This window comes from Lactuca virosa, chromosome 2 (genome assembly GCF_052849685.1).
Source record: "Lactuca virosa cultivar CGN04683 chromosome 2, Lactuca_virosa_CGN04683_v6, whole genome shotgun sequence".
NCBI classification, from domain to species: domain Eukaryota; kingdom Viridiplantae; phylum Streptophyta; class Magnoliopsida; order Asterales; family Asteraceae; genus Lactuca; species Lactuca virosa.
The window spans coordinates 275,543,531-275,559,164 of record NC_136427.1 but is presented as its reverse complement, the minus strand read 5'-3'; the positions used below and the strand labels follow the sequence as shown (position 1 = coordinate 275,559,164).

Sequence of the window (15,634 nt, the reverse complement as noted above, 5' to 3'; positions counted from 1 at the left end):
AAATACTTGGTGGTTTAATCTATTAATTAAACTAGACTTTTAATTTAATTAAACTCAACATATATTTATGAATTAATAATACTCTTTTAATTAAACGCTTTAATTAACTATTAATAAAGTCCATAAGAGTTAATTTGAACTATTCAACAAAACATCATAATTCCAATTATTAAACTCAAAATTAAAACCATTTAATTAATTGTTTAAGTTATGAACCCAAGAGTTTTAGAATTCAATTCTTTTTTTCATAAAAAACTTTTCTCAAATTCCAAAACTTGAGGGCAAGTTTTGTAATTCTTGAAAACCTTTGGATTCCATAACTTATGGAATTAATGGTGTTTTATGATGAAACTTTCCATGTTCCATAACTTAAGAACAAGTTATGGAATTCTTTAAAACATTAACACCAAATTTTGTAACTCCATAAAAAACTTTGAATCAATTTTTTTTAAAACCTTTTCATATCCATAACTTATGGAGGTTTCAAAAAACTCTTTAGATCAAACTTTTAAAACTAATAAAATAATCATATCATTTTATCTTTTACTAAATTTGACCTAATTCAACTCATATAGCAAATGATTCAAATTTTACAAATAATTAGTTTTTCACAAAAACAAGTAATTATCTTAAAATTTGACAAACGTCATGTTTTTTTTCCTTTTTTTCCAACTTTGAAAATAAAACATTTGCATCAATATAACAGAAAACAACCCATGGCTCTGATACCACTGTTGGGTTTTGAGCATTCTAACACTCCTATGGTGTACATGCAACCCTATAAACCTTGGATCTATGTTTTCTCTATTATACATGCAAATATTAATTATTCCAAGGTTTCATCCTAACTAGCATATTATGAAGCACCTATACTACAAAGTTCTAGTTAGATGACATACCTTTTGATGTAGCTTGATGTCTTCAAGCTTTAAGAGCTTAGCCCCAATAGTGTGGAAGCCTCAAATGGAATCACAAATCACCAAAACACCTTGGAAGAACTTGAGAGAATATGTATGCACACTAAAATCGGCCCACTCTTATTTTCACACACTTGTGCCAATTTTGTGAGCCAAGGACCCCTTTATATATTATGGAGGATTAGGGTTACATCCATGTAAACCCTAATACCCATGACCTTTCATTTACATAGAATCCATGGGTTAAAAGCTCCATGGACCATCCATGAAAGCTTAGCCCAACCTAAATGAACTTGGCCCATTCCATATATATAAGAGTCCATATTTAATTAGTTCTTTTTGATCACTTAATTAATTCTAAATTAACTCTTGATCAATACTAATTAAATAATATGATTCCATATTAATATATTAGAACTTATAATATATTAATATAAATCATAAATATACTATTCTCAAAAGACTATCCATATAAATTGTGCCGGTGAAGTGCAACCCAAATGGACCATGCCGGGTCGGGTCAAGTACATACCAAATATAGTTATGGACTTAGACATTAATCCAACACATCTTAGTGCATTCTTATGACTAAGAAGAGGAGTCATGAATTGTTGAAATGGTTAAATCAAGAAGATGAGTCATGCTTCGTTTCAAAACAAGTCTTAGAGTGATACTCCAAGACTATAAGTTGAGTGACATATCTTAAATAAAGGTTTATAACACTTGTCAAATGTAAGAGTAAAAGTGTCCTACTCTTGTACATTTGAAATTGGTAAGTTGTGATGTTTTGGGTTAAACAAAGACCAACTTAGGCCAAGAGTGTGAAGTGTTTGTCTTGATAAAGAAGCTGCACTATCTCTTGAATATTTGGCAAGATAGTCTTATATGTCAAGAGGACAGTGAGAGTCTTAGAGATTCTGAAAGCTTCAAGGTCTAATCAAGAATAATAACCTGTAGTTTAACACTAGCACACGACGAGAGGTTTATAACCTATCGTGTTGACATATTTCCTTTTCTGTGCCCATTCCAGTTAAAGTTAGCTTTGCATATGAGTTCTTAGAGTTCTCAGTTGGTTGCATAACAACTTGGAAGCAATGGCAGGCCCTTGAGCTGCCAGGTGGCAAGAAGTTAAGATTGCATAAGTTCAGTCCATATGAGTTTGGATTTGTTATTAACCGTGTCTTGTGACTATGGTTTTGACGATTCACATGGATAAGAACACATACACCATAAAATCTAAGGGTTATAAGGTTTCTCTCCGATTCATGAAAATGATGGTGAGGAAACACTTCCACCAAGTAGATTTGAAGCAGATGGCAAAAGGTCTAAACAATTGAGACTATGATTACGGCATCCCTTTTCATAGTTCTTAAATTGTTTAGACACACCAGTGGACTATCTACAATAAGGTGTATGATTTTGATAAAGTCTTATCAAAGCAATCTAGTATCAGAAATTTGAAATTTGGTAAGAAAGTCAATAAAGTATTGATTTCTAGAAGTCCACTAATTTCTGAATACATGTCAAAGCTAGTGGGAGCATAAGTATTATGCTGATAATCATCATGTTAGTGGGAGCATGATAATTATGATAAGTATTGCAAGTTAGCAATGTTAATTATAGAAAAACCAAAGTTTCAATTCGTGAGGTTGCAGGGGTTGAAAAAGTTGTTTTGCTATAATTAAGGGAGAGGAAATTATACTTCATTTCAATTCTAAAAGGCTTAGATTCTAAAAGTCTTAGATTGAGATTTTAATCGTTTTAGTCAAGAATATATATATGAATTTCATGTTGGATTGGTTCAACTTAAGTAAATTCTATATATTGCGTTCTCAAAATTCGATTATGATTACGACATCCCTCTTCATAGTCAAATTTTGAGAACATGGCAAATAAAAATATTGTAGCAAAAGACTGGTCTAGAATCATGTCTTTATGTGAAACATCATGAATCGTGTCCCATTTACTTTGGGTACAAGATCGATTACATGTGCTATAATATTTATCCTTTCTGAATTTTTCCAAATGCCTTGGGGCATTAAGAAGGGAAAAAGGTCTAGAATTGGATATGACTAAAAGGATTAAGCAATTGTCGAGGACAATCTAAGGTTTACCAAAGATTGGTTGCTCAAGGACAGTTGGAAGTATACTGTTAGTATTGGAAGGACCATATTGACATATTCTGAAAAGAGGCATCTCTCGTTCAGAAGTGATAGTCAAAATGAGAATATGGAGTTGTCTCCATAGGTGGAAGTTATATGTGTAAAATTAGAAGACTTAATGCAAGAAGGATATTCAAAGCAATGTGCTTTGAGACTTCGTCTCCATGGAATGGATCTCCATTGGAATAACCTGTAATGACTGATGACAAGTCTTTGTGACTTTGTACATATTCATTACAAGAGGGTCTGTGCATATAAGTTTAAAATCTAAACAGATTTTGGTAAATGTTAGGAATTTGGAATTCTTACATTTTTCGATAAGGATTTGGGAGTGTGAAATTAGAATCATTGAAAGTACGTTCAATCGATCTATTTCACAAAGTAAGGATCATAGACAAACATAGAGTGCATACTTGATGTATTGCAAAGCTATTGTTTAGAAAAACATAGTGTACATGCTTGGAGCATGGGACACCTAGTGTTTTAATTCAAGTATAAAGTTGATAAAACTGAAACAATGAATAATGAGTAATCAGTATGGTGATAAATAAAAGTGGTCTATTTATATTCATAGTTTAATACCATATTAGATTCATTTATTCTTGTGTTTCATTTTGCATGTTTTGACTTCCAGAATAAACTAGGTTATTCTTCCTGAATGACTAAGTTATTCAAACCATCCACAGTCGGTCATATGTTGGAAGTAGATATGAATCAAGACTGTCATGGGTTGGCTTGTAGAGGTCCAAGTTGGTGGACAAAGTGGTGCTACAACACTCATGAGTGCTCATAAGTTCTGAGTATTGGATTCAACCCTCGCTCATTTGAATCACTTCATGGATTTTATCACGAGTGATCATGAGACGATAATATCGTATATTCTTCAAACCTAGAGATATGAGTTGTTACTATGAGTTGATAGTACATTGATTGCACGAAAACGCATTGGTAACTCGATGTTATAAAACGTGCCTTTGTGTATGATTCAACAAATAGTAGAACAAGCCATATGAGTCGAAGTTTATCCATTCCTTTTACCTTCGGGATAAAAGTGATATCTGTGGGCCCCTCGATGATTTAGTGATGACACATGTGAGTGCTTGGCCAAGGTAGGACTGATTTGATTTGTTCAATCAGTCAGTCATCATGAATCGGAAATCGGGAAACAACAGATGGACAGAGAGAATGATTTATAATCCATGTCTCAGTCCATATGATATCTAGAATGGAGGAATATATGATCCCTTATCTAATGGACAAGTCATTGACAAGGTCAGAGTTCGACAGCGGCTTTTGAGAGCTACGATTGCCAGCCGGTTCTTGAAGTCATACGAAATAATAGTTTTAGACTTATCCAAGTGGGAGACTGTTGGATTAATGTCTAAGTCCATAACTATATTTGGTATGTACTTGACCCGACTAGGCATGGTCCATTTGGGTTGCATGGCATCATGCACTTGGATAGACTAAATAAGAGAAATAAGACACTTATGGTTATTAATATATTATAGGTTCTAATATATTAATAATAAGAATAATAATATTTAATTAGTATTGATCAAGAATTAATTTAGAATTAATTATGTGATCAAAAGAAGACTAATTAAATATATGGGTTGATTGTGTAAATCATCCATAACTTATATAGTGGGCCAAAGCTCCATGGATAATCAAGTTGGGTTAAACCCATAGGATACTCCATGGATGCTCCATGGAGGTTACTTAACCCATGGGTCATGGAAATGAAAGGTCATGACAATTAGGTTTACATGGTGTAACCCTAATTGTAACATACTATATAAGCATCATATTATCCACCAAAATCGGCCACTATGTGTGAAAAAGAAAGGCTAGCCGATTTCTTGAAGTGTGGATTTCTCTCTAAGTTATTCCAAGAGCATTTGATGTTGTGTGAGCCATTTGAGGTGTCACATTTGAGGCACTAGGCACTCAAGCCCCATGGAGTCAAGCTACACTACAAAAGGTATGTATTCTATCTATATTATTACCCAAGTATCTATGATTGTATGCTAGATAGGGTAATACCTTGGAATATTAGCATTTGCATGTATATTAGAGAAAACATAGATCCAAGGTATTTAGGGTTGCATGTACACCATAGGAGTGTTAGAATGCTCAAAACCCAACATCAACGGGTTGACTCGGCGAGTAGGGTCAGTCAGGAAGTTTGACTTTGGCCTGGACTTTGATTTTGACCTTCAAGGGTGTTATGGTAATTGGTTATTTATGCCAATGGTCCATTGATGGCAATAGGTGTTGGAGTTTGGAGCAGTGCTTCAGGTGTGTGCTTCCGTGGTTCGGTTCTTCATTTCAGGTGAGTTATCCTCACTATATCGACAGGGTCTACGGCACCAAGGCCGGCCCTTTATCGGATGGAAATCCGAGTATTGTTTGTTATGTTATTGCTTTGCTAGATCTGCATCCTGGTATTTAGGATGGTGTTATGTTAGTGACCTGGTTAAGGTCGGTACCCGGTATTTATGGTAATGTTATGTTAGTCACCTGGTTAAGGTCGGTACCCGGTATATAGGGTAATGTTATGCTAGTGACCGGTTAGGTCAGAATCCTGGTTAGGATGTTGATATGCTATGTGATCTGTTAGACTGTTTGTCTGGTTAAGGATTTGTTATGCGATTGATTGTTTATGTGCACATGGTTGTTGACGGGGGTTGGGTTGAGGCGGGTCCTGCTTTGTGCTATAGGCCAACATACCCAGGGCGGACCGGATATTCCGAAGGCCCAGCGAGCGGTCCGGATAGGCTGAAGGCCCCAAGAGGGCGGACCAGACGTGCCGAGGCTCGAAGAGTGGACCAGACCGACTGAAGGCCCGGTGTGGGCGGACCAGTCATACTGTAGACTCAGAGAGTGGACCGGGTGGATTGAAGGCCCGGTGCAGGCGGACCAATCACACTGTAGACTCGATGTACATGGCTAGACTCGGAGGGTGGACCAGGTGGACTGAAGGCCCGGTGCGGTCGGTCCGGTCACACAGTAGACCCGATGTGCGTGGCTGTTCTGTATTGTGATATGATATGAGTATGGTTATATGTGGTTGGTATTTTGGGGGTAACTCACTAAGCTTTCGGGCTTACAGTTTCAATGTATTGTTTCAGGTACTTCAGGAGACCGTGGCAAGGCGAAGGCGTGATCGTATCGCTCCTCATGTTTTATGATTTATGTGATATGGTTCTGGGGGATACTCTGATGTCTAAACTATTTTGAAAACGAGATGTATGAACTTAATGGTTTTTGAATGAATTAAAATGTTTTAATTTGGCTCAATTTTTATGGGTGTTACACCAGGAGAGCATATCGGCCGAGAAGTTGGCCGAGATTTATGTGCGAGAGATAGTGGCACGACATGGGGTGCGTGTCACGGTGGTGTCAGACTGAGATGTCTGTTTCACTTCTAGATTTTAGAAGCGGTTCCACGAGGAGATGGGTACTCGTCTCCACTTCAGCACCGCTTTCCACCCACAGACAGACGGACAGAGTGAGAGGACGATACAAACTCTTGAGGACATGTTGCGCGCATGCGTGTTAGATTTTGGTGGCAGTTGGGATACGTATCTTCCGTTAGCGGAATTTTCGTATAACAACAGCTACCATGCCAGCATAGACCGCCCTCCTTTTGAGATGCTATACGGGAGGAAGTGTAGAACCCCGATTTGTTGGGGTGAGGTCTTCAGAGGGTCATAGGGAGTACGAAGGTAGTACTCAAGACCACGGATCGGATCCAGCAGGTCCGGAGCAGGCTCCAGATTGCTCAGAGTCGGCAGAAGAGTTACACCGACAAGCGGCGTTCGGATTTGGAGTTTCAGGTGGGCGGCATGGTCCTCCTGAAAGTGTCACCCTGGAAGGGTGTTATCAGGTTTCAGAAGCAGGGAAAGCTGGCCCCCAGGTTCATTTGATCCGTTTAGGGTTTTGGCCCGGGTGGGTCGGATTGCTTACCGGTTAGATGTTCCAACAGAGCTCAGCCAGATCCACAACACATTCCATGTTTCCCAGCTACGAAAGTGCTTGGTGGATGATTCAGTAGTGGTACCCTTAGAGGATATTCAGGTTGATGACAGCCTAAATTACATTGAGAGACCGGTGGCGATTCTGGATCCCAAGACGAAGGAGCTGAGGAATAAGAGGGTCGAGCTAGTGAAGGTGCAGTGGCAACACCGCAAGGGCTCGGAGTGGACTTGGGAGCCCAAGGAGGAGATGAGGGAGCACTACCCGGAGTTGTTTTCAGACACAGCAGACTTCGAGGACGAAGTCTAAGATAAGTGGGGGAGAATTGTAACGCCCCGTTCCTGGTACACAATTAATCGGTGTAAGTATTTATTTTTGAGTTACTCGACGAGTTGGTAGCCCTAAATCGTCGAGTAGAAGCCAAAAAGGATGTGGGGATTTAAATGGTCTACTCGGTGAGTCCAAGCCTAGAATCGACGAGTAGGTTTGTCAGGAAGAAACCCTATTTTCGGGGGCTTGCACCCTATTTAAGCCACTTAACTCCCTTTTTGGGCCTCCCATACCAGCCTCCCTATCCTCCAAAAACCCTAATCCGTTGTGAGCTTCTTCCTTGAGAGATTGTTGAGGTTTTGAGTGTGTTTTGTGATATAGAAGAGAGTTGGAAGAGCTTGGAGCCATCAAGCTTGTGGATAAGATCTAGATCCGGGATTTCATCCATCTTTGGCAACCTTCTGAGGTAAAAAGCTCTTAGCTTGATAACCCATAGCTTAGATCTCTTTTAGTATTGATTTATGGGTCTTTTTTGACCCCTTTGAAAAGGATAAGTTACTCTCCATGGGTTGCAAGCCAAGCAATCCCTTCTTCCTGTGATATTTAGCCTCTAGAACCATAAAAGAGGTCTTGAACCCGTTTTTGTCCAAGCAATGGTCATGTTCATGGAAGTAGGTTGCTATAACTTGAGTTTGGGTCCATTTGAGGTGTGCAAAGCCATCAAGTCTCCAACTTTATAGAAATGGACCATGGAAACGATCTGGATTAGTATTTTGGAGCCTTAGAAGTGTGAAGCCAGCTGTTTTGGGTAGATCTGCAAGGGACTCGACGAGTTCATAAGGGAACTCAGCGATTCCGATCGAAGATCTCCGATAATGTTCATGAAACTCGGCGAGTTGCCAAGGAACTCGACGAGTGAATCATCTTGTCCCTTTTTCTGATTGTTCTAGGACTCGGCGAGTCTGAGGACGACTCGACAAGTTAGTTCGTCCAGTTGCGCTGATGGGTAGCCTGAGAACTCGACGAGTCATAGGGTGACTCGGCGAGCCGAATCGTAATTTCAGGGTTTCTGAATTCTAGAACTCGGCAAGTCAGGTCAACCTGGAAGGTTGACTTTGACCATGATGTTGACTTTGACCAGAGGTAAAATTGTCATTTTACCCTAAGAAGGATTATCAGATTTTGATTAAGTGTTATTATGGAAATTGATAGCCGGAGAGTCACCGGAGCAGCAGACAGGGATTCCTCACTCGAGTTTTCAGCAGTCAGTCTTGCGAGGTGAGTTTCCTTTCAGTAGGAACGGGTCTAAGGCACCAAGGCCGGCCCGTATATTTGATATGTTAGTATCTGAGTGTGGGCGGGGCCCGAATCTCGTAGCAGTCTAGTGTGGGCGGGCCCAAACCTCATAGTATTGTTTGAGTATAAATATGTGATTGTTTGGTAGATATACTTGTTGTTTGTGTGATACTTGTATGCATATTAGACAGCGGAGTGTGGGCGGGGCCCGAATCTCCTAGACAGCGGAGTGTGGGCGGCGCCCAAATCTCCTAAACAGCGGAGTGTGGGCGGGGCCCGAATCTCCTAGACAACGGAGTGTGGGCGGGGCCGAATCTCCTAGTTAGCAGAGCGTGGGCGGGGTCCGAATCTCCACGATAGTGGGCGGGGCCCGTATCTCCTAGTTGCATGATATTTGTATGGTATGTGGTAGTTTGGGGGAGCTCACTAAGCTTCGTGCTTACGGTTTTCAGTTTTGGTTTCAGGTACTTCCACTAGCAAAGGGAAGGGCTCGGGATGATCGCATGACACACACCACTGTTTCAGCCTGGGATGTTTATACTATGATATTTTTGTAATATGGTTATGTCACAGTATTTGATATGATGATTTGAGATACATGATACATGGTTTTCTTTATGATTATGAATGATTTATGGTTTTATATTAAGTTTCAAAACGAAATTTTTGGACCGTATTTTTTGGATCTTTCAAGTTGGTATCAGAGCCTTGGTTTGAGGAATTCGGGCACACCCTCGGGTGTGTCTGAACTCAAACTAAGGAATTGGTATGAAAATTTTCAAAAGAAAATCATTTTTATAAAAAAAACTTTGAGAAAAAAAAATTTAGAAAAGTGGAAAGGATTTTGAAAGATGAAGAAGGTGTGGTGCATGCAATCAGCCGAGCTCAAGTAAGTACTCCCAAATTACCCATACAAGTTTATGTTATGATATGTTTATCAGCTTTATGAGAACAACATGTTAGATTAGGACTAGGGATCTAGGAAGGATGCCTTATGTGCCTGTTATATGTGTATCGGCTTTATGAGAAATGCATGCTAGTACAGATTAGTCAGTATGATAGCCTGATTAGTATATGCTTGATTATGTGTACTCAATACTCGAATGCTGCTTGCTTTGCGCTTTTAGGAGTTTAGCTATCTTTTACTAACTAGTAAACGAATATGTTAAATTACATATTGCAAGGACTAACTAATTTCAGAAGGTTAGGTCTAGCTCTATTTCGCAGCTCTTGTTTGAGTGCAACCGTTGTAGGGTAGGATCTCTCATTCGAAGAGTTATCTAGTCTGAGTGATATGTAATAGTATTCGCGAGCTAGTTAGGGGAAGAAAGTAGGGACTTCTTATGCAGCTGAGGGTGGAGAGTGAGATTTTGATTACCCTAGGGCAAGCCTAGGATGAGAGTAGCGTGTGAAGCAAGTAGTAGTAGAAGGGACTTGGTGGAGTTAAAGCAGTTCTTGAGGAAAGTACGGATAGATGTGGAAGGTAGTATGGGCCCGTACTACTGAAAGCAGAGGATCCGTACTCGAATCAAGGAAGGCTGAGATGAATCCAGGAAACTTGTAGTGTATGAGATCCCTTGTGTTATGCTTAGCGTTCTGACGTTTGTTATGATATATTTTTCAGAATGCTGGTTTTACGCCCGAGACCAGCAGTCGGCAGTTCAGGTGCCGGTGAGGGATCAGGCTCAGGCTCTGGAGCTGAGCAGCTAGATGAGAAGACTAGGGAGTTCATCTCCTCCGAGATCACGCACAGTATTCTTGAGCAGACTCCTGTGATATTCGGTTCGATCAAGGAGGGTATCATGGACCTTCCGTGAGTTCAGGGCATGTGGAGCTCCCGACTATCATGAGGCTTGGGACCCTATTGCAAGTACTAGATGGTTGGCTGATGTCGCTAACGCATTCCGCACCAGCAGATGTCCCGAAGGGGGGACAAGGTCAGACTAGCATCCTGTCTTCTGAAGGACAAGGAACGTGATTGGTGGGAGGAGGTCGGACGAGCCATTGGTGATGATACAGTGTTGGATGCGATGACCTGGGGTGATTTCACGACCAGGTTCAGGGCCGAGTTCGCACCTGTTATTGAGGTGCAACAGCTTGCTAGAGAGTTTCAGGACCTCCAGCAGACTACAGAGACAGTGACGGAGATCACCGCCAAGTTTAGGGAGAGGGCCCTTCTCGTTCCGCAGTATGTGGCGGACAAGGAGATGAAAAAGGCCCAATACCATGAGATGCTGAGGAGTGATATTAGTCAGTTTGTGAGTCGGTCCAGCTGCAAGATGTTGGAGGATATGATAGCGAGGGCTCGTGAGAGGGAGATTGATTTAGAGATGGAGAGGAAGAGGAAGCCAGAGGCAGTGTCTGGCACGGAGGGCTCGGGCAAAAAGCCCAAGGTAAATTCCCGAGGGAAGGGCCAGCAGGGCCGAGGCCGCTGTGGCAAGTGCGACAGGGGGCATGAGGGACCGTGTAGGGCGGGTAGTTCGGGCTGCTTCAAGTGCGGCCGAACTGGACATGTTAGCAGGGATTGTACTGCTACTACCACCACCGCTACAGTATCTGATTTGATTTGTTTTTAGTGCAATCAGAGGGGACACAGGAAGTCCCAGTGTCCGATTTTTCTTCGACATCTACAATAGCAAAAGTTTGTTACACTAACCCTTACAATATTTGCAATGATAAGTTCAATGAGATGATTGAATGACGTGATAACTCCCATTGTCATTCAATAGATGAAACTCTGTTATAATAAAATGTCATATTGACATTCAATGAATTTGAAGTTCAATCATCATTGAACTTTTTAATGGAAAAAAGAAACGTTTTCTAATCTTAAATACATCCTATAAATTAACTTTTTTTTTTCTATTGAATTTTCTAAAGAAAAAATATTGATATAATTATGAAATACATAAAAATAATAATAATTTTGAAAATTTAAAGATAGCATATATAGTTAGGTGGCCACCAAACACGGCCACACACAGAGTCCGCCCACCAACCCCCTATACCCAAGTCATATTTAGGCGTAGATCGTGTACATAGTTTCTTTGCAAGAAACAATGGCGTCTACTCTATTAACCAAAGCCTTCGTCGGAGCTTCATCCTCCTGTGAACCCTCACGCTTGGCCTCTCTACGTCACTCAGATCTCGGCTCTGCAAACCTCCGTATATCAACTCACCGCCGATCGCCACCTAAAAAACTCGGTGAGTCCCCAGATTTGATGATATATGTTGTTGTAATTTCGTCCTATTAACGAAGATCTCTGATGCTTTGCTTTTATAGTGGATAAAGTAAAAAATGTGAATGCAAGTGGCCTTTGATAATCGCAAAATTGTGTTCCGTTAGATTGCTTTAAGTTAATTCATTATGTCTCTTACCGTGAAAGCTTCAGAATGTTGGTTTGGAAATTCCATCTGTATGAACTTATATACGAAAGAAGCAACGTAGTTTCCAGTATATACCTTAGGTGATTTGCTGTGATTTTTATAGTTCTCATCTAATTTATTACATAAATCGGAAACTTTGAAGTATTATTGCTCCCGAAAAATGATATGGCAGTAAGTTCTTCATTCTTTCAAGTGGATGGAAGTCCATTCCCTAACACTTTCTACTGTTTTGTTCTGCAAGAGCCAGAATCTAACTGGATAATGAATCTTGTTGATGCAATTTTTGCTTGAATTGTGGTGTAGGATGTAATATTCTTTATTTCTTTTTGGGGGTATACTGAGATCAACCAATGACTTGAACTAATTTTGACAAAGACCATGAATTCGTTACCAATGGATTAGGAACTTATTGATGGGATTGTGTAGTGGACAAATTTGATAATTCAGTTGCACTACAATATAGTTTTTGAAAAAGCATTTTGAAGCATTGGACTTCAATAAAAACTTTTGGTTGAAGTTACATTTCCGAATGAGGTATAGGGAGATTCATTAACCCTATGCTAAATTGAGTGTCTCGAGTGAATATTTCGGATTTGAATTCCATCAATTATGATCCATGATCCATGGGGATTGTTGAAAATACATAAGAAAATAGAGTGTATGCATATATTTATATTTCATATTCTTCTATTATGCATATATTTATATTTCATATCCATGGGGATTGTTGAAAAGACATAAGAAAATAGAGTGTATGTACATTTTGTTGGTTATTAAGAAACCTCTTCTGGTAACCTGTATGCATTACTATACCCTTAATAAAGAACTTTGATATTTTGAGTGTTCCACCTGATTCATGCAACTGGCATTTACAGAGATACATGCAGCTGGAAGTACATATGGAAATTACTTTCGTGTTACAACATATGGTGAATCCCATGGTGGAGGTGTTGGTTGTATTATTGATGGGTGTCCTCCTAGATTTCCCATTTCAGAGGCTGATTTACAAGCTGATCTTGACAGAAGGTACTATCATACTTATCAGTAATCAATCACCTTCCATGATATCATTAAAATCTGAATCTTTTTTACAGGAGACCAGGTCAGAGCCGAATTACTACACCTAGAAAAGAAACAGACACATGCACCATATTTTCAGGAGTAGCTGATGGTTAGTTTGTAGTAAATATCCATATCCCTTAATATCATTAAGTTCTCTAGACTTCATCTTCATTTAGAAGAGATCCCTAATGACCTAATTGTGTGCACTAAATGCAGGATACACAACTGGATCTCCAATCATGATAAATGTACCCAACACAGATCAAAGGGGAAAAGTAAGTACCCGTTAACATGATGTCAATAGTAGGATAATAATAATAATAATAATAATAATAATAATAATAATAATAATAATAAATACCCATTTAGGTTTTGGTAAGATTCACAGTATTTTGGTTATTGAACTTTACAGGACTACAGTGAAATGTCAAAGGCTTATCGACCTTCTCATGCTGATGCTACTTATGACTTCAAATATGGTGTACGATCAGTAGAGGTACTATATTTTCACAAATAAAATTTATACTTTAAAAAAAAAAACATTCAGAGTTTAAAATTATGATAAACATACAGGGTGGTGGTCGATCATCAGCTAGGGAGACAATTGGGAGAGTTGCCTCTGGAGCTGTTGCAAAGAAGATTCTCAAGGCATATTCTGGCACTGAGGTATGTTTACAAGCTAATATTCATTCCCTGTTGAAGTATATATATAGTAAATTACAATTTTAACCTTGCTTGTTTTTTCTTTTTACAGATTCTTGCGTATGTGTCACAAGCCCACACAGTTGTGCTTCCGGAAGATCTAGTTGATCACAATACATTGACGCTTGAACAGGTTAACTATGATCTTTATTTTTTTTTTCTTCTAAATATTCTCTTAAAATCTTGAATTTTTCTTGGATCCTAACAAATTTATATATTTATTTTTTTGTAATAATTTCAGGTTGAGAGCAATATTGTTAGGTGCCCGGATCCCGAGTATGCAGAAAAGATGATTGCTGCAATCGATGCTGTTAGAGTGAGAGGTGATTCCGTTGGTGGTGTTGTCACATGTATTGTTAGAAATGCTCCAAGGGTAAGCAATCTGTGTGTTTGTTTATTTAATTTACACGTTTTTTTTATTTATCTTTAAATTTTTTGATATTTTAGGGACTTGGTTCACCAGTTTTTGACAAACTTGAAGCTGAGTTGGCTAAAGCAGCCATGTCCTTACCTGCAACAAAAGGGTTCGAGATTGGAAGCGGATTTGCAGGTTAGCATTATTGGATTTACTTTTTAGTCCTTAGGTTAGGTATGTATTTTTATTAAGTATTTTTTTAATAAATTTGAACAAAACGTAGGTACCCTTTTAACGGGTAGTGAACATAATGATGCGTTTTATACGGATGAAAATGGGCGGATTAGGACAAGAACAAATCGTTCTGGTGGGATACAGGGTGGAATTTCTAATGGAGAGATCATATACATGAGAATAGCCTTCAAACCAACATCTACCATTGGAGTAAGTATTATTAATATATTATAGTATCTAAATTCAAATTTTTTTATATTTATTTTTCTAATAACTTTGCAGAGGAAGCAGAACACTGTGACAAGAGATAAAAATGAAACAGAACTTATAGCTCGTGGCAGACATGATCCTTGTGTTGTCCCAAGAGGTTCCTTCTACTTCTAGCATCCTACTTTTTCATTCTTTTTTACTTAATGGGCACACTAAAATTGATGACTTGTAAGGGTAAAATGGTAATCTAGCCAGTTTTACATTTTGAATTTTGGATGGATGATTTTTTACAGCTGTGCCCATGGTTGAAGCAATGGTGGCATTGGTTCTAGTTGATCAATTAATGGCACAATACGCACAATGTGAACTTTTTCCCATCAATCCAGACTTCCAGGAACCATTGAAGGGGCCAGAACTTTATTCAGCTGCACTTTTTTAAAGCGCTTCACAGAACTTCACCATTTTGCCCTTTTGTCACCCTTAAAAGAAAGTGAAGATTTTGTTTTCATTAGAATTAGAGTATGTTTATGTTTTTTTTTTTTTTTTTTTTTTTCTGCAGAGTGTTATGATTATTACTTATATTGGACAAGGGTTAATGTAAGATATTAAGAGTCTCCATTGATTATTTGATTGAATAAGTGTTATGAAATATGTTTATGTTGCAAAACAGATTCTTCTATGAAAATAAAAAGTATGTATACCCGTTTGTTTTGTACTTGTGTCTCATGTTTCCAAGTTTGATTTGTCATTTCTTTAAGGTAGAAACAATTTTTTTTTACCAATTTGACAGAAAATGGTATTCATCAATTAATCTTTGTTGTGATATAATATTTATATTTATATTTGGTTATGATACTAATTTTCTGGTCCAACTATTTTGCAAAATTGTTAATTTGATTTTTTTTCACCCCATGTGATGTTATAGGAAATTTGTGTACGTACATTAGGCACAGACATAATTTATAATAATATTATGTTTAATTATACCTAAAAGTGCACATTTTGTTAAAATGAATATGTTAAAAAAAAATTACATATTTTTACAAGGAAAATCTCCA

At 38.5% G+C, this 15,634-nt stretch overlaps 1 protein-coding gene across 1 annotated transcript; it reads left to right on the top strand.

Moving 5' to 3' along the window:
• The first annotated feature begins 11,605 nt into the window (after window positions 1–11,605).
• On the top strand, window positions 11,606–15,291 carry EMB1144 (chorismate synthase, putative / 5-enolpyruvylshikimate-3-phosphate phospholyase). The gene is made up of 12 exons (XM_079080595.1): window positions 11,606–11,830; window positions 12,889–13,039; window positions 13,108–13,184; window positions 13,292–13,350; window positions 13,488–13,571; window positions 13,649–13,741; window positions 13,830–13,910; window positions 14,019–14,150; window positions 14,225–14,327; window positions 14,416–14,576; window positions 14,649–14,733; window positions 14,870–15,291. The coding sequence occupies exons 1-12, from the start codon at window positions 11,686–11,688 to the stop codon at window positions 15,013–15,015; spliced, it is 1,317 nt and encodes a 438-aa protein (XP_078936721.1). The 5' UTR covers window positions 11,606–11,685; the 3' UTR covers window positions 15,016–15,291.
• The last annotated feature ends 343 nt before the right edge of the window (window positions 15,292–15,634 follow it).

Coding starts and splice junctions, on each gene's coding strand:
- EMB1144 (XM_079080595.1), top strand. CDS start 11,686: ATGGCGTCTACTCTATTAACCAAAGCCTTCGTCGGAGCTTCATCCTCC. Junction 13,351..13,487: donor ACACAGATCAAAGGGGAAAA/GTAAGTACCCGT, acceptor TGAACTTTACAG/GACTACAGTGAAATGTCAAA. Junction 14,577..14,648: donor AACCAACATCTACCATTGGA/GTAAGTATTATT, acceptor ATAACTTTGCAG/AGGAAGCAGAACACTGTGAC.